At 49.5% G+C, this 25,082-nt stretch overlaps 2 protein-coding genes across 2 annotated transcripts in view; one reads left to right on the forward strand and one right to left on the reverse strand.

The window, feature by feature from the left end:
• The window catches only part of Adamts14 (ADAM metallopeptidase with thrombospondin type 1 motif, 14), a 63,930-nt gene extending 55,139 nt beyond the window's left edge, over positions 1–8,791 (forward strand). The window contains exons 17-21 of the mRNA XM_013017063.1: positions 1,008–1,176; positions 1,581–1,713; positions 3,711–3,918; positions 5,904–6,033; positions 8,295–8,791. Of these exons, the coding sequence (XP_012872517.1) occupies positions 1,008–1,176; positions 1,581–1,713; positions 3,711–3,918; positions 5,904–6,033; positions 8,295–8,791 (1,137 nt within the window). The remainder of the gene's footprint in view (positions 1–1,007; positions 1,177–1,580; positions 1,714–3,710; positions 3,919–5,903; positions 6,034–8,294) is intronic.
• A 9,521-nt stretch (positions 8,792–18,312) lies between these two features.
• The window catches only part of Tbata (thymus, brain and testes associated), a 12,378-nt gene continuing 5,608 nt past the window's right edge, over positions 18,313–25,082 (reverse strand). Inside the window, exons 5-9 of the mRNA XM_013017064.1 lie at positions 24,480–24,653; positions 22,614–22,695; positions 21,551–21,692; positions 19,301–19,353; positions 18,313–18,407 (exon numbers count right to left, since the gene is read on the reverse strand). Coding sequence (XP_012872518.1) covers positions 18,313–18,407; positions 19,301–19,353; positions 21,551–21,692; positions 22,614–22,695; positions 24,480–24,653 — 546 coding nt within the window. The remainder of the gene's footprint in view (positions 18,408–19,300; positions 19,354–21,550; positions 21,693–22,613; positions 22,696–24,479; positions 24,654–25,082) is intronic.

Genomic DNA, 25,082 nt, shown 5'->3' on the forward strand with positions numbered 1-25,082 from the left:
CCAAGACCCAAATATAAGCCAGAAAGCTACAGCTTAGGAGAAAACAGGGGTAAAATCTGATTACCTTGGATTCTTAAGTATGAAGTCAAAAGCATGAAAGCAAAAGTGGATAAACTAGACCATCAAAACTGAAAACTTTTGTACGTCAGAGGACACTCTGAAAAGTCAAAAGGGCTGTGAGTATAGCTTAGCAGTAGAGCATCAGCTTAGCAAGTACAAGGTCCTGAGTTCAAATCCCAGTACTGTCAAGAAAAGAAGGGAAGGAAGAAAGAAGGAAGGGAAGTAGAGAGAGGGAGAAAAGGAAGTAAGGAGGGAAGGAAGGAGGAAAAGAAGGAAGGAGGGAAAGAAGGAAGCAAGGAATTCCCAGAAGGAATCATCCACCAAATGGGAGAACATGTTTGTAAGCCATATATCTGACAAGGGTCTGGCACCCAGGCTACTTAGCAACCATCGCTTGCAGCCAGCTAAGGCCTAGGCTGCTATGAACAAGAGCCATAGGCATGGCTCCTACCCTTGCCAGAATGTAGGTCTGGCAAGGTGCTGGTGACTCACTCCTGTCGTCCTAGCTACTCATGAAACTGAGATCTGAGGATTGAGGTTCAAAGCCAGCCCAGGCAGGAAAGTCCATGTGAGACTCTTATCTCCAATAAACTATTCAGAAAAGGCCAGAAGTGGTAGTGTGGCTCAAATGGAAGAGCACTAGCCTTGAGCACAAAGAAGCCTAGGGACAGCACCCAGGTCCTGAATTCAAGCCCCAGAACTGGCCAAAAAAAAAAAAAAAAGTATGTCTGTGGAGGGAGGAGCATTAACCAGCATGGGGGTTGCTTTCAGGCTTGGCACGTAGCCACTGTTTAGCACAGGGGGCAGGAGTTTGTCACATGGCCATCGATGTGAAAGTCCCATATGTGTAGCCACACCCAGCTTGCTCTCCATTCCACGCCTGACTCTACCTTGCTCCCTGCTTCTTATCTCTGGTCCCATGCCGCCTTTTTCTTGTCTCCCCTCAGGTGCTCCCCCCAGCTGAGGGTGGCCCCCGCGGTAGCCTGGCTTACAAGTATGTCATCCACGAGGACCTGCTGCCCCTCATTGGCAGCAACAATGTGCTCCTGGAGGAAACGGACACCTACGAGTGGGCGCTCAAGAGCTGGGCTCCCTGCACCAAGACCTGTGGAGGAGGTTTGGCTCTCCTGCCCTTCCAGTGCCTGGGACGGGCAGTTCAGGTCCTCTGGGGAGGAGAGAAGCCAGAGGCAGGGCTGATGTCTCCATACGATGTGTACTCTGCCTCAGATTCTCCTCAGAGAACTCCAGTGTGTTGAAGCTGTTCTGGGTAGGGCCTTGGGTTGGGTCCCAAGGCAGGGCCTCTGCCCATAAGAGTTCTCCTGGGGGTAGGGGAGAGGTAGTGTCCAGAACCAGCACTGTACCGGGAGCAGTCAATGGCAGAAGGTGTCCTGCAGTAGGTGGCTTGGGCAGGTGGAGCTGCAGGTGGACTTGTGCCTCCAGGCTTTTCCGAAGGTCCCCTCCCTGAGGATGTAGTCACAAGAGGGTCCTGGAGTAGCTCCCCAGCACTCTGCCCTTCACAGGAATCCAGTTCACCAAATATGGCTGCCGCCGCCGCCGGGACCACCACATGGTGCAGAGGCACCTGTGTGACCACAAGAAGAGGCCTAAACCCATCCGCCGGCGCTGCAACCAGCACCCGTGCGCCCAGCCCGCGTGAGTGCTCCCAGCCTGCGTGAGTGCTCCCAGCCTGTGAGTGCTCCCAGCCTGGGTGAATGAGCCCATTTGGTGTGAATTCTCACATCCTGTGTGAGTGCTGTCTATCTGTGTGAATGCTGCTAACCTGTGGGGGGTACTCCCAGCCCTGAATGTTCCAGCTTTGTTAGCGTTCTCAGCCTCAGTAGTCACAGCCTCCATGAGTGCTTACCACTTCCCTGAGTGCTTCTTAGCCTGTGTGAATGCTCCCCACCTAGGTGAGCACTGCTGGCCTGTGAGTGCTCTCAGCCCTGATCACATGTCTAGCCTTGGGGCTATAACAGCCTTCATGAGTGCTCCCAGCTTCTGTGAGCACTCTTACTGTGAGTAAGTACCTTCAACCTTTGAGCGCTCCTACGCTGAGTGAGTACTCCCAGCCCTGTAAGTACTCCCGGCCTGTGAAGACACTGAGGGATGGGTTCCTGCTCCTGCCTTTCTGAGCCCTGTCCCAGGAAGAGCATAGCTGAGCCTGTTTCTTCAGTGCTGCCTCATGAACATAGCCTGAAGCCAGGCTTCCAAATAGAGAGCAGCCCATGTATGGGCTGCGACAGCCATGGCAGTTGGGGTTTTTTGCGTCACCTCCTTCTCTAGATGGAGGAAGGCACTGCCTTTGCTGCCCCTCCCAGTGTTTGCTCACAGACATCTGGTGATTTTCCCTAGGTGACACAGTGGGACTCAAAGAAAGGTAAGGCATTTCAGTTCTGCTTGGCCTCAGTCCCTGGCCACGACTCTGTCCATTGCCTCTTCTCTGCCTGTTCATTGGCAGTCTGTAATGCCAAGCTTGCCAGTCTCCAGCATGGGCTAGCTGGGGTTGGCATTCCCTAACCTCTTTTGATCACAAGGTCATGTTCTTTGGATTATTGAGGGAATGGGAGTGGCTTCTGGGAAGTGAGAGTTGGGCTTGTGGAGGACTCAAGGTCAAACCTGTGACCTTGCTGCAGAGTCAGCCCCAGGACCTCCCAGCTTCCCTGGTCTCCACTCTAGGCAGTGCCAAGGGTAACTTCCCTGTCTGGAACTGCAGAGGAGTCTTCCTGGGCAGGGCACAGGGTCACTATCTAGGTTTCCCTATGCTCTTGGACTGGAGGAGCCCCAAGACTAGACATGTGATCAAGGGCCATGACTAGAGCTGGAGGCCAGACCTTCATCCCCAGCCCTCTGATGCTTGAGATAGCTTCCTCCTTCCCTCTGCACTTCTTTTCCATTTAATACTTTGCACTATCGTTCACCACCACCTCCCCCATGGTGATTCCCCGATGTATGTACAGGACTCACTCCACTGGAGAGCCTGGGTATCTACCTGGGCTGTGGCTGTCTACCCTCAACCTTGGGCTTCCTGTCTGTTTTTTTTTTTTAAAGACAAGGGCTGACTTTGGGAATGTAGCTCAAAGAGCCCTGGTTTACCAAAAGAAACATCAGGAAATGGGGAGGAGCTACCCTCACCCTCTCCCACCAGCACAGTTTGCTGCTAACTCATCCATGGCCAGCGTTAGATGCTGGTAGAAGTTGCTTTGCCCCTGAGATGCTTGCTGACCCCAGCAGAGGTGCTAAAGTGGTCCTAACAGCACTCCTGTCCCCATAAGAAGACACCTGAGAAAATGTGGCTTTGGTCCTTGCTAGGCCTTGCTGGGGAAGCACCTGCACACACTTTTACTGGGATATTTATGGGATATTGAAACCACCCTGGTGTAAAAGCGGGGTAACTGAGGCCTAGCAGGCTTCATACATTGTCCAAGGACAAGTGGGGTGCCAGGACTTGAAATGTGCAATGAACTGTACATGAGGAAACAGCAGAGAGAATAGAGACCTCTCTGAGGCCACGCAGGTCAAGGTGGACCAGTTGTCCTGCTCTCAGCCTTCTGAAATCCAAACCTGCTGTTTGTGACAAGAATTGGTAGGCTCTAAAGAGAGGTGTCCCCTGGGTCTCACTTCACTCCACCTTTTGTCTTGTCTGTGACCAGGTGGGTGATGGAGGAGTGGGGTGCCTGCAGCCGGAGCTGTGGAAAGCTGGGGGTGCAGACCCGGGGAGTGCAGTGTCTTCTGCCCATCTCCAATGGTACTCACAAGGCCATGCCAGCCAAGGCCTGCCCTGGTGACCGACCAGAAGCCCGGAGGCCCTGCCTCCGCGTGCCCTGCCCAGCACAGTGGCGGACAGGAGCCTGGTCCCAGGTAAGGGTTCCTCAGGAGTGGGAAGTACACGGGTAAAAGTGGGGTTTGGGATGGGAAGGATCTGAGGGTTTATCTGGTATGTCTGAATATCTCCCCACATCCAGGCTGGTTTTTCTGGAAACAGAGTAGCTCCCACATATGCTGTGAGGGTCTGTGCCAGGTTTTGGATTCATTTACATCTCTGCCAAGCTCACATGGCACCAGGAGGCAATTAGAGCACAGTCTTACATGCAAGAAATATATTCCAAGTACAGCTATATGCTAAGAGGTTGGAACCTGACATAAACCAGCAGGCAGGTTCTTGCCCGCCCTTGTGGACCTCAGGGTCCAGTAAGGGACTCAATAGATAAGTCAACTGATGACAGAAGTAATGCTTCAGATTCAAGCAGGAGCCATAATAGGGAATATGACCAAGGACACGAATAGAGAGTGGTCAGGTAGGGTCTGCTTGAAATAATGTATATTAGAGAATTTAAAAAAATTTTAGTGGTACTGGGATTGAACTCAGGGCCTTCCACTTGGTAGAGTACTTTTAAAGAACTAAAGTTCCTGAGCTGGACACCAGTGGCTCATGCTTCTAATCCTAGCTACTCAGGAGGCTTGAGGAAGAAAGCCCAGGCTGGGCAGAAAATTGCAAGAGAGTATCTCAAAAAACAAAACAAAATAAAAAACCTACAAACAAACAACAAAAACCCCAAAACACAAGATTTGAGATGTGGGTCAGGTGTTAAGGGTACCAGTTGAGGAAGCAAGCTGAGTGAGCATGATATCTTGGGTTCAAAACCCAGTATTTCCTTTCTATCTCTTAAAAAAAAGGAAGAACCAAAATTCCTCACTTGTGTGTGTGTGTGGGGGGGTGTAGCTCAGTGGTAAAGCATTTTACCAGCAGATAAGAGGCCCAGGAGTCAATCCCCAGCATTTAAAAATAGAGAGAGGACAAAAAAGATCCCTACTCAATTCATGCAGATTTTATATTCTGCATACCATAGTTTCATTTGTTTTTACACAAGACATAAAGGTTGTAGGTCCTCCACAGCCCTAATCCAACATTAACAGTAGTCAGTAGCAGTGTAGTCTCTTGTAAGACCAACAGCCTCTCAAGGCTGTGGTTTGGGATTTTTCGTTCTCATGAGCGGATCAGCCATGTTTGTTTCTTTGCCTCCCTCAATGGTCATGCTCCCCATCCCGCCCCCCCCCCCAGTACAAGTGATGTTTTGTGAGTTCTTCGTCATCCTGCTAGATGCCACAGAGAGTGACCCAGTCACAATGGGCAGCCTTGCCTTTTTGAGGACCTTACAATGACATGTCAGCACCCCTCCCTGCTGACCCACTTGTCACAGTAAGAAGAGTGTCAGGTACAGGGGATAGTGTCTGTGGCAGCCCTAGCACATAGCATTGTTTCCCTTCTGCCCTCCAACCAGGGAGGAAGAGCTCATGTGCTGGCCTTTGGTGCTGGGTCTGTTGAATCCCTGGATCAATGACTGTCATACCAGAAGGGTCCACGGAGAACCTGTCCCCTATTCTCCTGCTTTACAGAACTGGAAACAGCCAGTGGGCAGAATACCCCTCCATCATGCCATGTGGTAGATCAGGACAGGGAGCTTGCCAGAGTGCTACATGAAATATTTAAGAAGCAGGCACAGCACATACACAGTGGACTCAGGTGTCAGTGGCTGCAGTAAGGTGCAGAGCCCAGGGCTCCAGAGCCCAGGGCTTACTGTTCAGATTGTGGGAGTGCCTGTGGGTCTCTAGCTCTTCAGCACTGCTTTGTGAGAACCTGCCAGTGGGGGAGGGGGTGTCCTGGTGGGGCTATTGAAAGCAGTCTCACTATGGTCAAGAGGCGGGGGGGAGGGATATACATCTCCTTTGTACCCTTCCTGTCCTTGGACTGTGGCTGAACTCTGAGTTCACTGGCCAGTCCTCTGTCTCTGAGGACACCTATCCTCATGATGGGTGCTGTGGCCTGGCCTTATCCTCCCCTGCAGTGCTCTGCCACCTGTGGAGAAGGTATCCAGCAGCGGCAGGTGGTGTGCAGGACTAACGCCAACAGCCTCGGGCAGTGCGATGGGAACAAGCCAGACACCGTGCAAGTCTGCAGCCTGCCTGCCTGCGCAGGTGAGCAGATGGGATGGGTGGCCTGGCCCAGAGCTTCTGCCCTGGTCCAGCTGAACCTTGGACCCAGCCTTACCTTACATCCTGGCTCTTGGAAATTCCAAATACAGGTTGAACATCCCTCCCTAATCTAAAAAATCTGAAACCCATACCTTTTTGAGGATCGGCAAGTGGAGAATTCTGTGCCTGAGCTTACAGGAGAAGTCACTGTCTTTCCCTCAAGTTACCCAAAATATTGTACAAAATTACCTTCCTAATACATGTCGAGAAACATAAATGAATTTCATAATTAGACTTAGGTCCCATCCCCCAAACGCCTCATTATATTTCATGTAAGTATTCCAAAATACCCTTCCCCCCAAATGCTTAGGCTAAACATTCTAGTCACAAGCATTTTAAATAAGGGATGTTCACCTATATACTATAGTTGCTTCTCCCTATGCACAGGAACTCTCCAGAATTCCACAGTGAAGGATTCTACCAACAGGACATCAGCAAGTAAGTGCACTCTAGGCCTTCTCCTCCTCAAACCTTTCAGGAGCTTGTGCCCCAATGTGGGCTATGCAGGGAGCAGAGTTGTCATGTATCTGTGTGGCCTCAGTTTCCCTGGGCCTTGGAGCCTGTAGCTAGAAAATTGGAGCAATGCCATCCTGGCCTCTAGAATTACAATGTGCTGGGAGCTAAGAACTTCATTCCTAAATGTGTAGTGCACACAATCTCTGGTGACAAAAATCTGACCTGGATTTTATAGTTTGGTTGCAGAATGCTACCTTGTTTGGTAAGGTACCATCCCCAGTCTCTGTGGATGTTCTGTAATAGACATGACTCTTCTGATCCCAAAGTTTGGAACCATATCTGGTTCTAAGCATTTTGGATCAGCAATGGTAGAGCTGTGTTTCTTGGGGCTGCCAGGGGTAGGGGTGGAAGGATGAAAGGAAGGAGTTTATATTCTGCAGTCACCCACAGCTCATCCTCACTTTTCTCCACTCATCTACCCATAGTACCATGTTGCTTGCTTCCTGCTGTGCTGAGCTTTTCCTTTCTAGTTTCTCTCTCCTTCCTGCCAAACAGGGTCTCGTAGGGTGAGTAGCAGAAAAGTCAGACCTCAACTCCTAGTTAGAGGGCCAGGGGGTTGTGTGATCTTGTGCAAATCTCTGTGCCACTCAGCTTCCCTACTCAGAGGCTGGCCAAGTTCCTGGGCTTCCTTCTTTCTGTCCTTTCCCAAAGTCAAGGGATTCTGGTTCTGGGATGTTGGCTCCACCTAGAGGCCACTTGGTATTCCTCCTCTGAGATCTGTTCCCCTAAACCTCACTGCCTTTTACCCTATAGCCATCTCTGGCAAAAATGAGTTAAAAGCCATACTCCAGCCTTCGAGCTCAGTCTAGAAAGCTCTACTTGAATTACACAGAAACATTTTATATGCCATTTAGAGCAAGGAAAAACTAGGACAACAGGCAGCACCTGTGTGCTTTATAAATGCAAGTAATGATCTTAATGTTATCGTTTATTGGTACCTGTCAGCACCATCCCCATTTTCCAAGGTGGAGAAATGGGCCTGCAGAATTTAAGCGGCTTTTCCAAGGTCTCACAGCTTTTAAGAGCTAGAGCCTGGACTTGGGTCTTGACTAGTAACTAGGGTTATATACATGGGCAACCTGGATCACAGCCTGACTGTGGCTGCAGGGGTCACAGTCCTGTGGGTGGGTTGGGGGTGGGAGGGGTTCCCACTTCTCCCTAGAGCAGGGTTCTCATGATGCCCCATGGTCACCAGCCCTCCTCCACGCCCCCTTCCTCCCACCCTTCCCCCCCCCCTTAGGTTCTGTGGGGAGGAGCTGGGCACAAGCCACAGTGATTCCAGAGCACAGCTGACTCAATGAACAAATCCTATAGGACTGAGTTCTCAGGTCCCCCACCCTGGAATCTCCTGGTGGTTTTGTTAAATAACAGTGCAAAACCCACTGCAGAGTTTCAGGTGCACCCGGTCTGGGTGGGACCTGGAAATTTGCATTGTCTCTAAACTTCTAGGTGGTGATGATGCTGGGTGGATTTCACTACCTGGGGACCTACTACTCTAAGGGACATTAGTTCCTCTTCCTTTGGGAAGGATTCTTTCCTGTCAGGTGGCCTGTGTCCACCTCTGGGAAACACTGTGTAGTAAGGACAGGAGGGGCAGGGGAGGGAGGATGGGCCATGGGTAAAGCGAGTGGGAGGTAGTCCTATGTGCCAGCGTCACTCTCTGCTATTGGTCCTTGTGCTGTGTGCAGTGGAGCCCTGCGTGGGGGACAGGTCCATCTTCTGCCAGATGGAAGTACTGGATCGCTACTGCACCATTCCTGGCTACTACCGACTGTGCTGTGAGTCTTGTACCAAGAAGTCCTCAGGCCTCAACTCTAGCCTGGACCCCAGTCTGGCTTCACTACCTCCCTTCTCCACTCCTGGGAGCCCCTTATTAGAACCAAGTGCTACTTTCAAGGCCACAGAGCCTACCAGAAGGCCATCAGGATCCACTGACCAGCAGCAAGGCCAGCCCACACAGCTCCCGGAACCACTGGACACAAGTACCTCTGTGACCCAACATCACTTGGGTCCTGGGACATCGAGCTCCAGATCACTCAGGGACCCCTCTTCTGCCACCCCTCAGGGACCACCTTTGGGCTGGACCCAGGCAGCCGTACCAGCCTCCAAGGATCAAGGACAGCCCTGGGAGGAGGACCCAAGGCATTGGGGCACCAGCCTTCCTGCTACCTCCCCAGTGACTTGAGCTGCATATGCCCTTCCCACCAGCCACCTTTTCACTAGGTGCCACCCTGTGACAGTGGGGCAGGGACAAGGACAGACTTCCTTTTAAATTATTTGCTTTCTTCTTCTTGTTTGGGGTTGTGGTGCTCTGTACCCCATGGTGGGTGGGGGGTGGGGAGAAAAGAAAGATCAGAGAAAGCCCTAACCAGAGATACCTCAGCTAGCAGGCCCAGACCTGACCTCTCAGGGGCTTTTGAGGCCTTTCCTGCCAATGACCATGACTGTGACCAGGACCGAGGGTAGTCCAGCGCTTCCTCCCCATAGCCACTGGATCAAGGCAGTTCCGTAGCTCACCCTAGCAGCTGTCAGGGATGTGTTTCCAGGTCTTATAGGGACCCCAAATGCAAAGCAGGGCCAAGGGAGGCAGGGGCTACCCACAGGGCAGGCCCAGAAGTAGGTCTGGGATGAATGTAGGGGTGAGGCTTTCCTGCTACAAGGTAGGGGTGAGGCAGGGCCAGATCATCTTAGCTGTAAGCTCCACAAAGATCCATACACAGCTCTGCTGGCTGGGGCTGGGGCAGGGGCAGAGGCCAGCTCACCTTTGCTGACTGGAAGGCAGAGATGTCCACAGCTCTGCCCCTTTACATGTCACTTCGGTCACTTCTAGTCACCCCAGGTTACCGACCAGCCCCCAAGGGCATACCTAGGTCACCAGGGGAGGGGGCCTCAGACACTCTGGACCCCATATTCTCAACATGCAGGGGTTTCCAGACTGGTGCTTGACCCCTGGCTGCTCTAGGAACTGCAACTTAGGTTGTCACTTGGGCTGGATGGGGGTCTCGCCTGGAAGGTGACAGGGACCCAGAGGAGATGTGATTTCTCAGGCTGTGGCCCTCTGTCATCCCCTTCTGCCAAATCCCACTCCTGCTGGAGTCGGGGCCCTCACAATAGGCTGGAGCTGAGTTCGAGGTATTAGGTCCTGTGCGGGGTGACTAGGCACAGGCCTGATGACCAGAGAGGGCAAGGGCAGTAACTTCTGCCCCAGTGCTGGGCTCACATTAAGCCAGGCTCATTTGTCCTCCCTGTCTCTGCCGAGGGAAAGTCCTTATCCCTTTGGCTCTCAGGAAGGTATCCGGGTCCCTGGATGCCTCCCAGTGTCCTCACTCTTGTGGTCACTGGGTGGAAGAGGTGCTGTCAGTTCTTCCTTCACCAGGCTGGAGGATTTGGAGCGATGGACTCCAGGCCTGCAGCCTCCTTAGGCTGAGAGCTCTTGAACTCTCTGCTGTTCAGGTTCCTATGGGAACAAGCCTGGCTTGGGATAAAAGTATATATTGTGAATTTGGAAATCTTGATATTTTAAATGTTATGTATTTATTCATATTGTCCTTGGCATTTTATTGAATCCTCAAAAGTGATATTCTCTCTCTCTCCCTCTCTCTGTGTGTGTGTGTGTGTGTGTGTGTCCTTTCTCTGCTTTGGAGGAAGACAACAATGAAGCCAGAGCACTAAGGGGCTGCACTGGGCTATAATAGCAAGATGATTGGGGGTAGAAACTGGCAGAGAGGGGACACGGGAGCTGTGTGGCCTTGGGGAAACCATCACCCACAAGGTAGAGATGCATAGGAAGTAGCTTTGGGATCCACCAAGAGAAAAGCATTCTAGTGATCAGAGCTTCTAAGAAGTGGTTTCTTTGGAAGGTGGTGAGCTCTCCTTCCTTGGAAGGAACTGAGCAGAACCTGACTCCCAGGCAGGACTGGATATGTCTTATTGAACATGGAAGGCTGATACGAATCACACCACGCAATTTGTGCATCACACCAGGCAAGAGCCAGGTGTGGTGCCCACACCTGTAATCCCAGTAATCACCAGGTAGAGGCAGGAAGACTGCAAGTTTGAATCCAGACTGGTCTACATAGCAAGTTCATGGCTACATAACCTTGTCAACATCATGAGACTCTGCCTCAAAAAAAAAAAAAAACAAACCCAAACAAAGTTTAGATCCACACCTAATTCCTTGTCCATGTCAGGCATCATTAATCCATTACCAGTTTCAGTGTGCACACATGTCTTTCCCTAGCATCTGTGTCCTGGGACAAGAGTACAGAGACTGCCTCTCTTCCCTCCTGCAAGGTCCTCACAGGCCAGTGTGTGGACAGAGAAGCCCTGTCAGGCCAAAGTCCATTTCTATTCTCCTCCACTTTTCTTCACACGGCCTCCCTTTGAGAGCTACCCCACTGCAAACAGTTGCCAAGTGGGCCTAGGAGTGCACACATGGGAACCCTGCCATACCTCTGGGGACTGACGCAAAGAGATGCTAGGGTAGGCCCCAGTAGTAGAATTAGGAGGAGTCAGGCAGGAAATCCTGGTTCCCAGAGCCTACAGAGAGGATCCTAGCAGGCACTTTTCCCTTGGCCTAGAGTAAACCTTTCCATGGAGGCAGAAAGGGCAGAGGGTGCTCTTGAAGAGCCCTAGGCCCCCAGCTCTCCCAGCAGGCCTGGCCCATTGTATGAAGCAGGAATAACACATGCTGACATGTCCGCCCTATCTTGTGTTCATGGTGGATATTGCCATGTGTGCAATCTGTGCCCTTTTCCCTGTGAGCCCTGCTTCTCCCTGTGAGTCTTTTCCCATAGAGCTCTGGGCAGTGGCACCACGGGGACAAGGAGGAGCAGCTGTATTGTGCTGATAATGTTTTATAGTACTAGAACCTTTGTTCAGGCCCCATCTTGAGCAGGAAGTAGAGCAACATTCACAAGTAGGAATGACCTTAGTACTTGAATGGAAGGAGGAAGATGTGTAAACCAGCCCAAGGAGCCTCCATGGAGGGGAGGATGAGGGTCAAATACCCCTGGGGAGCCACCAGGCTTCAGTATTCTGAGCCCACCTGTTCATCTCAGAAATGAGGATGAACCGTTCATGAAAACAAAAATTAACCCACTGGGTGGTAGTGGCTCATGCCTATAACCCTAGCTACTCAGGAGACTGAGATCTGAGGATTGTGGTTCAAAGCCTGCCAGGGCAGCAAAGTCTGTGAGATGTGTAGTACCAATGAATCACCAGAAAGCCAAAAGTAGAACTGTGGCTTAAGTAGTAGAGTGCTAGTGTGAGCATACAAGGTAAGGGACACTACCCGGGCCCTGAGTTCAAGCCCCAGGACCAGCGCGCGCACACACACACACACACACACACACACACACACACACAAAGTGCATCTTCTTTCTACTTTTTTCCATCTTCTCTCCCTAGATCCACCGTTTTCCTTTTTCTCTTTTCAATTTCTTTAGTTCCTCAGTTTTTCCACACATAAAGTTAAAGGAAGCATATTATGCATCTCTCTCTGTACTTTAATTTTGTTATATAGTTTGAAGATCTTTCCTTATCAGATTCATACCTGTAATCTCAGATAGTCAGGAGGCTGAGATCTGAGGATTACAGTTTGAAGCCAGCCTGGGCAGAAAAGTCCATGAGATTCTTATCTCTGATTAACTATTAAAGAGCCAGAACTGGAACTATGGTTCAAGTAGTACAGTGTCAGCCTTGAGCAAAAAGCTAGCAGACAGTGCCCACGTCCTGAGTTCAAGCCCTAGTACTGACACAAAGCAAAACAAAACTCTATCTTAAAGACACTGGATATACATTTCCCAACTTCCTTCCAAAAGGGTTGTTTAGCTTTGAAGTCTCTCTAGTCATGCCATGATCAACAGTGGATAGTATTTACAAAAGGGGATGGGAGGCTGGGGAGGGCTGAGAGCATCAGTGTCCAGTATTCAGTCTGCCTATTGACCAAGCTACTATTCTGACTGGGAACAGTTCCTATCTGAATGAAGAAGCCAAGACTCAGAGGAAAGCCTTGCCACAGGTCATATGAGGAGTGATAAGCCTGAATCTGAAGCTACCATATCTGCTCTGCCCTTGTCCGTCCCCCCCACCCCACCCCAGCTAAAGAATTGTAGAACTGGCCACCAGACGGAACTAAGCAGTCAGAAAACACTTTCTGTACAGTGGATGGAATTAGAGGCTCCCTACTGATAATTGTCTGCAGTTTATAATGTTATAAAACACACTAAACATAGACCTTTCCCTGCTCCATGACTGGATAAACCTCTCCCCCTTTCTGGGGCTCCTATACAACAGGTGATTGAGCTAGAGGCTCACTGGGCAATGGACCAGCTAAGGGAAAGAGAAGCAGTTCAGTTGGTTTTGAGCCCAGAGGCTACTGGTGCCTGGATGAGAATCATCAGCGTGTGGGACAGGGGATAGGTGAGTAAACAGAGGAAATCATAGCATAAGTAAAGGGACTACAGGTGTGCAATGTAGGCTTGCCCAACTCCAGGCAACCTTGTTGATGAGGGTGGGGACAACAGCCAGAGAGCTGTAGTCAAGTGGAACAAGGATCTGGTGTTTCCACTGCTTTAAGAGAACACTCAGTACTGATTTTCACATATTCAAACAAGTACTCCAAAGGTCAAATGAAACCTATCAACACAGTGGGTTTGGTCAGTGGCTGAGCACAGTAAAGGAATCTCTTATCTAAGGGAGGCCATCAACCTCTCTTCCTTGACTTTCAAGTCCAAGGTGAGCAATTCCAGGTGAAATAATAGGCCAGGGTGTGGAGAGTCCTCCCTGGCTCTGCCTGGACCAGTAGGAAATGCTGCTGCTCACAGCTCTGGAAAGAGAGGAGCTAGGAAGCCAAGAGACCTGGGTTTTACCAATGCATCTGAGGGGAGTCACATGTCCCTCTGTGCCTCAGGTTCATTTTGATCTCTCAGTGAGACTTGGGCAAGTGGTGTGCTGTATTTATTATTAGCTGGGGTCACTTGATCTCTCTCTGCTCCAAATGGGCATGATCATAAAATACCACCTCACTGGCATGAGGATGGAAAGGGTAATGTGCACTGAGTGACTTCATTACTGGAACTCCACATGATTCTATAGTTTGAACTTAGAATCACAGGTTACTAAGACGTGGCCTAAGATCTGGGAGTGCAGCTCAGTGGTAGAACACTTACCTTGCAAGCATGCGGACCTAGGTTCAGTCCCTAGAACTGAAAATTTTACAAAGGAAGAGAGAGGAAGGGAGGAATGGAGGAAGGAAAGAAAGGGGGAAAGAAGGAGGAAGAAGGGGGAGAATGAGGAGGGAGAGAGGGAAAGAAAAAGAGAACATTGCCACTGAACTGAGCAGTAGACTGAGCCCCCAGAAGAGAGAGAGCTTACCCAGGGACAGACAACTAGCTAGAGGGATGGCCAGCTGCCTGTTGGAGGTTTTCCACTGGCAGGGTTTGAAAGGGAGCCTAACATGCTCACACAGATCACTGGCCCATCATTCAGATGCTATCCGTGGCCAGGGCTGGAAAGCCATCTACATTCCCCCACGGGCAGCAAAACTATCCAATATTGGCAGTGTTAACTTCCACGCTGAGGTAGAGGAGATGACCAGGACTCCGAGCTGCTGCTATTTTCCTTCCCCTTTCTGCTGGAAGAACCTTCCCAATCATTGCCCTTGGTTAATGATCTCTGACAGCAAACAAACACCTCACCAAATGAACAAACCAGAGCAGCAGGCTGTGCCCATCTAATGCTAACTATTCAAGTTCAACAAGCCAGGGATATCAGAGCTCAAGACTGTGGTTTGATGGAATTTATCGATGTGGTGGAATATGGTGGAGAAGAGGAAGAAGGGTGTGAGTCTTCTAGTCTCACTGGTGTGGTCTGGGGAGGGTCAAGGCAGGCAGGATCAGTTCTGCAGAAGCAAGGCGGGGATGAAATGGGGATGGTTGCTGCCACAAACCAAGGTGGCTAAGCAATTTGGTGGCCCTGGGAACAGGTTAAAATAGCTATAGCTCTGGGATCTACTGGTAAGAAAGTTTAGTGGTCACAAAAAGAGGTGGTGACTGTGGTGTTTTATAGCTGCTTTGTGACCCTTTGTTAATTGTCTTTGTGATCTGTTTTATGCATTTTATAGCTGGCTTTGACACTGGCTATCCTCTAACTTGAGGAAGGGCAGGGCTGCTTTTGTGTTTTTTAGTCTGGGTTGTTTTTGCTTCTTCACAACCAAGTCATAGACAAAACACAATTAATGTCCAGTGCTGGTGGCTTACCCCTGTCATCCTAGCTACTTAAGATGCTAAGATCTGAGGATAGAGGTTCAAACCCAGCCCAGACAAGAAAGTCGATGAGACTCTTATCTCTAATTACCAAAAAGCCCAACGTGGAGTGGTGGCTCAAGTGGTAGAGTGCCAGCCTTGAATGAAAAAAGCTGAGGAATAGCACCCTGACCCTGAGTCCAAGCTCTTGTATCAACATATACATACCACACACACACACACACACACACACACACACACACACACACACACACACACACACACCACTGCTGCCACCACCAGCAGCAGCTGCAACAACAATGACTATTATGGCATCTTTGTTGCTAGTTTTCTTTCCTTTCTCATACTAAATTGACCCAGAGGAAGTACAGTGCCAAAGAAGGAGTCACTTATGTGGAAACCAAGAAGGATCTTCACAAAAAGCACTTGCTTTGGAGGAGAATCACCTAGATATGGAACTAGCCCTTTAGGACAACTGATAAAGGCTGTAGGAATAAAGTGTGCCTTGTACTCCAAAAGTGGTCAAAGAGAAAGCTGAACATATCATAGTCCCCTTGGTTTGGTAGAACAAAACAAGGACTGTGGTGTTGAGGCTCTGGAAATGAAAAGAGGTTTCATTTCATACATTAAAGAACTCATTGTGGAGAGACCAGATCGAAAACTTTAGAGAGACAGAAAATGGACAGGTGGTGGTATAGAAGAGGGAAATAGGAGTGATGGCTAATGAGCATGGGGATTTCTTTTTGGGAATGATTGAAAGTTTTGGAACTGCTTGCATTGTACACTCTAAATATTAAAAAACCATTGAATTGTACATTTTAAATGGGTAGATTTTTATAGTGTGTGAATTATGCCTCCATAAAGCTGTCATATATTTTAAAAGCAGGGGAAATTGGGTGTAGAAGAATGTGTGAACTCTGTACTCTTTTCAGAGCTTTTCTATAACTCTACAACGGTCCTAAGATTCAAGGTTTCTTTTAAAAATTGCAAGTGAAGAGCATGGAAACTCAGTTCACTCACTGGCTCCTCAGGACCCAATCAGTTTTCTCTAGGCCCTCTGTGCCATGAATCTGGAGGGTAAAGCACAGAGGCTCTAAAGTAGCAACTTTGATTCCCTCAACCCACAAACAGATACTAAGAAGGGAGGACACAGGACCAGATATAGGAAGTGCAGAGGGAAGCTGTGCTTGTGTGGCAAACCTGTACAAACTACAAAAAGAAAGGAAGAAGAAAAGAGGGAACACCCTATGGCTTAAATGTCAATCAAAGGTTAGTTCCAATGCACCAGTACTCAGGGGGATAGGACTAAAGCAAGGATTTAGATTGTGAAGGATTTCCCCTCATGACTGCATTAATGCCTTTGACGGAGAAGTGGCTTTATGGGTTCCTGAATGAGATTGGCCCTTTCCCTCCACTCTCTCACTTGTGCATTGTTGCTCTTCCCTGTGTATCAGAGGATGATACAGCTACAAGTCCAGATCATGGACTTCCCACCCTCCAGAATGTTAGGAAATAAATCTCCATTCTTTATTAATTACCCATGGTCAGGTAGTCTTCTATAGCTGCACAAAACAGACTGTGCAGGAAAGAAGAGATGGATTTCATGCAAAGGACAGAGGAAGCACACATCTTCGGAAGGAGACACACCCAGTACATAGGAGAAAATATTTTAGAACCTTGAAACAAGAGATTGAAACAATAGAATGAGGTGAAGTGGCGCTCATAGGGACTTAAGAAAAAAAGGACAAAAATACCACCACTGTAGAGAGGATGAATGTGAAAAAAGATCAATTAAAGTAGCAGAGATCCAAAGCATGGGAATGCACATCCATCCCATGGGAGGTAGAAGACATATGAAAAAATATGCAGTGGTGGGGCCATTAGACCACCTTACGAACCCAGGGACGCATGTACTTCCCAGATGTTCATCCTCAGCAAATCACTCTGACATTTCTCAGTTCTCTTTTGTAGCCCTGTGTCATGAAGGGATCTACCATGTGTGATCATTATGGGATGCACAGGCTCAAGGATGCACTCTGCCTATTTAATGTCCCAGCCAGGGTTTGAATCCTGAATCTGCTTATTACTTTATGATCTTGAGTAAGTTACTTCTTTGAGTTCCTTATTACAATAATATCTACCTCCTAAGATCCATGTCTGTATTAAAACACTGAAGAATTGAAGATTGCAGTTCTGCAGCCTGGATGAATTCAGGGCCTGGATGCTGCCCCTGAGATTTTTTTGCTCAAGACTAGTGTTCTGCCTCTCAAGCCACAGCTCTACTTCAGGCTTTTTGGTGGTTAATTGGAGATAAGAGCCTCGCAGATTTTTCTGCCTGGGTTGGCTTTGAACCATGACCTTCAAATCTCACCCTGTTTAGTAGCTAGGATTACAAGCATGAGCCACCATGGCCTGGTCACTTCAGTGATCTTGGAGTGATCTATTACATTGGAAAGGTCAGTGTGGAGTAGCTGGGAAAAACAGAGGCAGAATTCTTGTGAGATGGTTCAGTGTTACAAGAGCAGAATGGAGCCAACCCATGGAACCACGTCTACTGGGCCTATCAACTATGCCTGCAGACGAGGAGCTGGGAGCCAAGGTGGCCACAACACCCTCCTAACCCAGATTTCCAGGGAACTTGCAGAAATCTCCAGGCAGACATTAGACTTCCCCAAGGATCAAAGCCATCTTCTCTAGATAATAAGACCAGACACATCCCAGCTGCTCCTTGGGGTCATATTCATGTGATGCCCTCTTCCTTCTTGCCCATAACTATTTTGCCATTTTCAGAAACACACCTACAACTTTGGGTGAGGGTTGCTGGGTTTTGTGGGTTTTTTTTCTCCTTTCAGTCCTGGGACTTGAACTCTGGGCCTGGGTGCTATCCATGAGCTTCTTTTGGTCAAGGTGAATGCTCTACCACTTGAGCCACAGTGCCACTTCCAGCTTTTTCTGCTTATAGGGTGCTGAGGACCCAACCCCAGGGCCTCATGCATGTAAGGCAAGCACTCTCACAGAGCCACCTTCCCAACCCTACTTTTATTTTTTGACAGCTTATTGGAGATAAGAGTCTTATAGACTCTTCTGCCTTGACTGGCTTCAAACAATGATCCTTGGATCTTAGCTTCATGAATAGCTAGGATTACAGGTGTGAGCCACTACTGTCAAGTAAGGGTTGTCATTTTTAATCAGTAGAATGCAATGGCTCTAAGCAGATTCTGGAGCCAGGCCTGGGCTTATTGTAAGTGATACACCAGGACTTGCTTCATGACTTCAGCCCCTGCCTCCTTCCAGAATAAACAACACGAGCAAAGCCACTGCTGCTAGAGCATGAACTGTCTTCTGCAGGGGAAGACAGGATTTTATTTGGCATTCTTTGTTGTGGAGGTGGTGGGGTGGGAGCACACATAGTTCAGGGATAGCTTCTGAATCAGATGGACTACACTTCCTTGTTCTTCTCAGCCTTTGGCTTAGCTGCCCTCTCCTTTTTGTCCTCATGATGTATCTTGAGGACTTGGGCTTTTCCAATGTACTCTGGGAGGAGAAAAAGACCATGGGCTGGAGAGGAGGAGCTGCTTCTTCTCCTGGTAGACGGAGAGAACAGGTGGAAAATCCCGGCCACCTTCAGCCCTCTGCTGTTCTGGGGTCCTGGGAACAAGCTGATTTCCTTCTCTGCAACTCAGTGCCCTTCTTCATTTTCATCCAGGTCATGAACAATGAAATGTCTATTCCAGGCCAGACGTTTCTCAGGCAACTAGGACTCTGTCTACTGCCAATGTGCCTTCTCTCCTCTATACCTTATTTCCCTCCCCCCATTAACCAAACTGGGCTAAGGCACCAGGGTGACTGCGGGGGCCTCCTCCCTCAGCTTCCTTGTCCCTTTTGTCCCCTGCCCATCCCACACGCCACACAGTGCACCTCCAGTGCACCCCAGGCCTCTTTGTATAGCACCCACTTCCCTTTCCCCACAGGCTGGCTGGCCCCTGTTCACCTGTATTACATCACCTCTTATTACCATCCCAACCCACAGGGTCCTGGCCACTCTTGCCTGTTGGGAGCTCTGCTTGTGTGCTCTTCTTGGACACACCCAGGGCTAGGACCTCCCTTGTTATTCTGCTGAGTGCCCTTCCCTCCCACCATGTCCACCTGGCTCACTTTCCCTACAGCCCCTCAGGGATTTTCTGGGTGATCCTCTGTCGCTTCCTATTTGTTGCTTGATACAGACACTTGTCTTAACCCTTCCCAAAGCTCAGCAGACAACAGGTACTCAGTAAGCATTTGTTGAATGAATGAATGAATGAGTGAATGGGTGAATGGACCAGCTTCCTCAGTTGGGAACCTAGCCCTAAGTTGCCTTGAATCCCCTGAGGGACCCAGCTGGACTAGGCCCCAGTGAGCCTCAGAATGGTCCAGGCACAGGAGCTTACCTGGTTTTTCACTTTTCGGGGCAGGTGGTATCTTGGTCTTCTTTTGGGAAAGACTATAATCAGATACAAAAGAGAGGCTTATGACATCAGGCTTGCTCATAACTAGGGGGTGGCAGGGTGGTACAAGTATGGTCAGTTGCCCTCTCCAGGGAAAGGTGAGGGGTCACCTCAGGCTACTGGGAACCAAAGCCCTCCTGTCCTTGTGAGGGACCGTGACTGATACAGCTTTCCCCCATAGCTCCTTGTTTGTCCCTTGTGCTCCCCTGTCAGGCAGGGGAGAGCCTTTCATCTGCATGGAGAAGACAGGGCCCCAGCTTCTGTGACAGGGTCACAGGTAAGTGTGAATTATATTCTAGCTTGTATGAAATTTTACATGGCCTAGTCCATCCTACAACTCTGAGAGGGGGTTTTGGAGAGAGGGTGAAATGGAGGCTGGTACACAGGGGCTTATCCAAGGTGACGATGATAACTGCCTTGATCACTAGGACCTCTCTCATGGCTGGCCTCTCTAGGAAGAAGAAACAGTCAAGACTACATCTTCCAAAGCCTAAGTCACACTGGGTGGTGTTGGTAGCTCACACCTGTAATCCTAGCTACTTGAGAAGCTGAGATCTGACGATTGCTGTTCAAAGATAGCCAGGCAGACAAATCTGAGGGGCTCAAATTAACCAGCAAAAATGCCACAAATGGGATGTGCCTCAAGTGGTAAGCAACAGTCATAAGAAAAAAGAAAGGCAAGCAAACTGAGCCCTAAGAGCTCAAGCCCCAGTAACTGACAAAAGCACAAAAACATCACAAAAACCTTAAGACACTTTCCCTACTCCTGTGTGTGCCCCCCAAACCCATACCTCTCTAGTCACATCAGACTTTGCATTGCTTATAGGATGTTCATTCCTGATATCCTTCTTGTTATTACCTGGAGAATTCCCACTTCCTGGCCTTTTTTCATCTTCTCATTTGCTTATAAAAACCTTATTAGTTGCCAGGAGTTGTGGCTTGTGCCTGTAATCCTACCTACTCGGGAAGTTGAAATCTAAGGACCATGGTTCAAAGCCAGCCTGGGCAGGAAAATCCCTAAGACTTTTATCTGCAATTAATCACCAAAAAGTAAGAAGTGGAACTGTGGCTCAAGTGGTAGAGCACTAGCCTTGAGAGCATAAGTTAAGGGACAGTGACCAAGTCCTGAATTCAAGCTCTAGAACTAGCACAAATAAAAATATACTACCACCAACAAAAAAGAGTCCCTCCCCCGTCCTCCACCTACTTTATCAGTTTCCCAAACTCTGACAGAAATATTGGGTGATTTGTTAGGAATACAGATCCCCAATTTTACCTGCATATTGGTGTATTCGTTTTGAGCCGAAGGCCTTGTGCATTCTCAGATTACATTGTATCTGCTGAGCAATTAACCAGTCAGTTCACTGAGTGAGCCTCAGGTTTCTCATCTATAAGATGGAGTTAGGCCGGGCACCGGTGGCTCATGCCTGTAATCCTAGCTACTCAGGAGGCTGAGATCTGAGGATCGAGGTTCAAAGCCAGCTTGGGCAGGAAAGTCCGTGAGACTCTTATCTCCAATAAAAACCACTAGAAAAGTGGTGCTGTGGCTCAAGCGGTAGTGCGCTCACCTTGAGCTGAAGAGTGCAGGGAACCTAGAGTTCAAGCCCCATGACCAACATCAACAAAAAAGATGGAGTTAGTACTGCCTCAGTGGGGCTATTAATCTACAAATATGTAAGCTGCCCAGCAGGGTCAGGCAAGTGTAGTAGTAAGCTATCAGTTAGCACTGCTCTCTTGGAATTTTACCTGCCTCAAAGGCCTTTCACAGAATCAGTCTGCTTCTACTTTAGCCATCTGTGGCACGCATAAAGTCCTCTAGTTTGCCTAGCTTGTGCTAGATGCTCCCTCCTACCTGTGTCCATACACCAAGAACTTGTGGCAAGCTAGATGAACACATTCAGCCCTGACTTGCGACCCTACTAAGACCCTACTCACCAGCAGGCAGGGGTCTAGTCTGGCAGTATGGGCCTTCAGGCAGCACACCTAGACCTGGGGTGGTGGGTCTCTGGAGAGGTCAGGAGACAGTCCTGGGCCACTTGCTCCATTCAGGACAGCCTTGGTCAGCCCAGCCCAGCCCAGCTCAGACTAGCACCTCCTTCTCTAGGTCCTGAGGGCTTTCACCTGAGGACAGATGTTTGACCCTGGGAGAATGGTCCTGGGAACAGAAAGGCAGGTGAGAGGTACAGAGCTCACCTGTAGGATGCCTGCAGGTTTTCCTGAGGCTCTTGAACTTCTTGGAGCTGATTTAGGAGCCTTTCTTCTGGAATGGACGTTAGGGGTTGAGGGAACTGTTGAGCTACTGCAGTTTGTAGGAGCCCCAGAGCAATGTCTTTTTCTGGAAGCACAGCACAGAATCCTCAGACTCTACCCACTTCCTAACCCTAGATGAGACGAGTCTAAACAGGGCCTTCACATCTCCCCAAACCAGCTCAAGGACAACTCTATTTATCCCACATTCTGCCCACAGTCCACTCAGGAGAATCCCAGAGTGTTCCTGGTCTCTGAAGAGAGCACACAGCCCTTCCACACCCTTCCCACCACACAAGAACATGTGCACCTTATTCTGACCTCATCCTGCCCACTGCAGCCCCTGGCTGCCTTTGGAAAAGCTTTCTTTTTCATTCCTCCTTATCCTTTTCTCCTCCCTCCCCTTCTCCCTTCTTTCTCTTCCCTTCCCCTTCCTCCTCCTGTCCATTCTCTCAACAAAAGAATCCTCTCTTCCAGCCTCCCTCCAGCTTCCGGCCCTCATCACTACTCATTCCCTCATTGCTACACTCTCCATCCACTGTCTATTGTGTGTCTGTGTGTATTGGTGTATTTTTTTTGTCAGTCGTGGGGCTTGAATGTATTGGTGTATTCTTATGCACACACCTAGGGCCTCCCATTTGTACTTGTGTGCGGGTGTGTGTGTGTGTGTGTGTGTGTGTGTGTGTATTTGTGCATAATTCCCACAGTAGCAGCAGAAGAGGGACTGTGTCTTCTAGGTACAGTCATTCTCTTTCTCCTTTCCCAATGCCTAGTCCTGGTGCCCACATCAAGGAGGGGTTCCTTCCAAGGAGGGCCATAGAAATTCTTCAGTAGGATTGAGGTAGGAGAGAACAGTGAAGTTGTCCAGTGGGACAAAAGACATCCAAAATGGAGAAGGAGGAAGGTCCTGGTGTAAAAGCCAAGAAACATCTGAGTCCTTGAGAACTAGAAAACAAGAGCTGGATCTTGGCAGCCTCCACTTGGGGAAGGAGCCATGCAGTGTCCTTACCCTTCGAGGGAGCGTAAAGCAGCCAGAACTGAATGGCACTTAGAGAGTCTGTCTGCAGAATCTGACACAGAAGCTCCAGGATCTGTGGGCAGGAGGACATAGGGAGTCAATGTGATCATGACATACTCCTGCCAGGACTGAAGACACCAAGGTTGATGGACACTAAGGGCTCATCCCTGAAAGTGAGCTCCCTGAGCCACATGCTTGGCTCAACTGGTCCTGTATGGGGCCTTGCATTGTATGGAGGGCTTTTTCCCACAACAGTGCTACTGGAAGTCTAGACTCCCTTTTAGACAGGTAATGAATCTGAACCCTTGAATGAGGAAGACCCCCCCCCCCAAGCAGGATTAAGGCTCAGATATGAGGCACATGGGCTCCTCACTCTTGGAGCCTACTTGGGCTGGTTGTATCCCCAAAGCCTCTCACTGGAAGGGCAAAGTCAGAGCAAGCCAGTTACCTCCTCAGAGACTCATTGTCTCCCATGCCTAAGTATTTGGGTTATGTATTTGGGGTCATCCTCAGGCTTCCCCACCCGGAACTCCAAAAGTCTAGAGATACTGGTAAAGAGATAGGGGACTCCCAGAGGGTAGCCTGAGGGCTGGGGTGGGCTAGTTTTATAAGCTGCCCAGTATAGGGCTCCATCCTGCAGAGCAGTGGGTATTCTCAATTTCTGGCTGTCTCCTCAGCCTTTAGCTTCTTTCCTACTTCCGGGTTCCATTTCCCCTGCAGCCTCCAATTGGGCAGCATCTGGAAATGATCCTGTTTTATCTTGAATGGCCTGTAGAAGCTTCCGAGGCCAGGTTGCTGCTGTTGGCTGTGCCTATAGTAGGCTGGAAGGACTGGAATTGAAGCCCACGTTGGAAGGTAGAACCCCTGGAGTCCTACAAAAATGCGGTTCCTTCAGCATTGAGCAGTCATTCTTCTTGGGGCCTGGAGGAGCCCGTTAGACCCCAGCAGGCCTGGGTAGAGTGAGAACTCTACCTTAGGAACTTATCCTTGGTAGAGTTGGAACTGGGTTGGGCCTCTCCCCAGCACCTGTTTGGGTGCCAACCCTCACCCTCAACACCCACCCAGCCTGGTGTGCCCCTGTGACCTTGTCTATTCTCAGCGTCCTACTTACCTGCCCTGGGCCCCCTCCCCATAGGACCTGAGAACCTAATTCCAGGCGTAGTGAGACCACCCTACAGTGGAGAAAGTATTGGCTCTAGTCCCAGCTATGCTGCTCCTTGTCACCTGGGTGTGACCTGCATCACACACAGTTCCATAGGGCAGGTTTTCAATCTCCTCATCAATGGGATGGAGCTCCTGGGCCCTGTTGCTTTATCCACCTCACTGGACCTTTCAGGCAGGTAGTGGGATGCCGGCTCAGAAACTGCCAATCCCTACTCCACCGGAATGAGCTCTTGATGGGGACACTCAAGAGTGGAGGAGGTGGGGTTCGGACTCTGATGAAACATTGGCAAAGGTAGGAAAACAGGCTGGGACTGGCCTGGGAGGCTGTAGGGCGCAGTCTGAGAGCTCACCAGGCAAAATCTTCATTTCTGAGCATCTCAATCCTCCATCATGTTCCCTGATTAACATCAGATGCTTTAGCTGGGATGGGCCTCCATGGTAATGTGCTTACACTCAGTTTGGACAGATCATGGAATTAAAGCCATTGAGGAAGGACTTACATAGAAAGGGACCAATGGACAAAGGGTGTTTTAGAGGCAGAGGGGACTGGCGCCTAGGCTGCTGACTCTCAGGCCAGGATCTTCCTATCTTACAGTCTCAGGTCGCAGTGCACCTGGAAGGATGCTAGCTGGGAGAGCTAGGAGCCAAGGGGATAGTGATTATTACAGCCTCTGACCCCAGACTGGGTCTTACCAGTAGTTCCTGGTCACGCAGAACAGAGGCCTGGAGTACATCATTGTTCAAAAGATGGCTCCGCTGGCCCTGGTGGAAACTGCGGCGCTGGAGATTGTGAGCGGAAGCGGGAATGAGTCGACCAGTCTCAGCCGAGTACTTTGCTCCATGCGCCCTCAGAGGAGGCTCTTGTTTCTGTTGGGATAAAAGTGGCACAGACTCCAGGAGCCAGTGAAAGGAAAGGGAGAAGGCAAAAGAGAGAAGATGAAGAGAAAGCTGGGTCATATCCATCAGTTTTGTCCCTGCTTCTACTTGTCTTTCATTACCCAACTCAGCAGCTCAGTGTTGAATGTGGATGAATGTCTTTGGGTGTCTTTTGAATGTCTTTTCTGCTGTGGCTCCACTTGGGCTATCAGACATATATGATTGGCAGATAACAAATAGGTAGGTAGGTAGACAAAGGTAGATAGATAGGGCTGGGAAGGTGGCTTAGTGGTAGAGTGCATGCCTTGCATGCATGAGGCCCTGAGTTCAATTCCTCAGCACCACATAAGCAGAAAAAGCCAGAAGTGGTGCTGTGGCTCAAGTGGTAGAGTGCTAGCCTTGAGCTGAAGAGCTGAGGGA

Source organism: Dipodomys ordii, unplaced genomic scaffold (assembly GCF_000151885.1).
Source record: "Dipodomys ordii isolate 6190 unplaced genomic scaffold, Dord_2.0 Scaffold34, whole genome shotgun sequence".
Classification (NCBI taxonomy): domain Eukaryota; kingdom Metazoa; phylum Chordata; class Mammalia; order Rodentia; family Heteromyidae; genus Dipodomys; species Dipodomys ordii.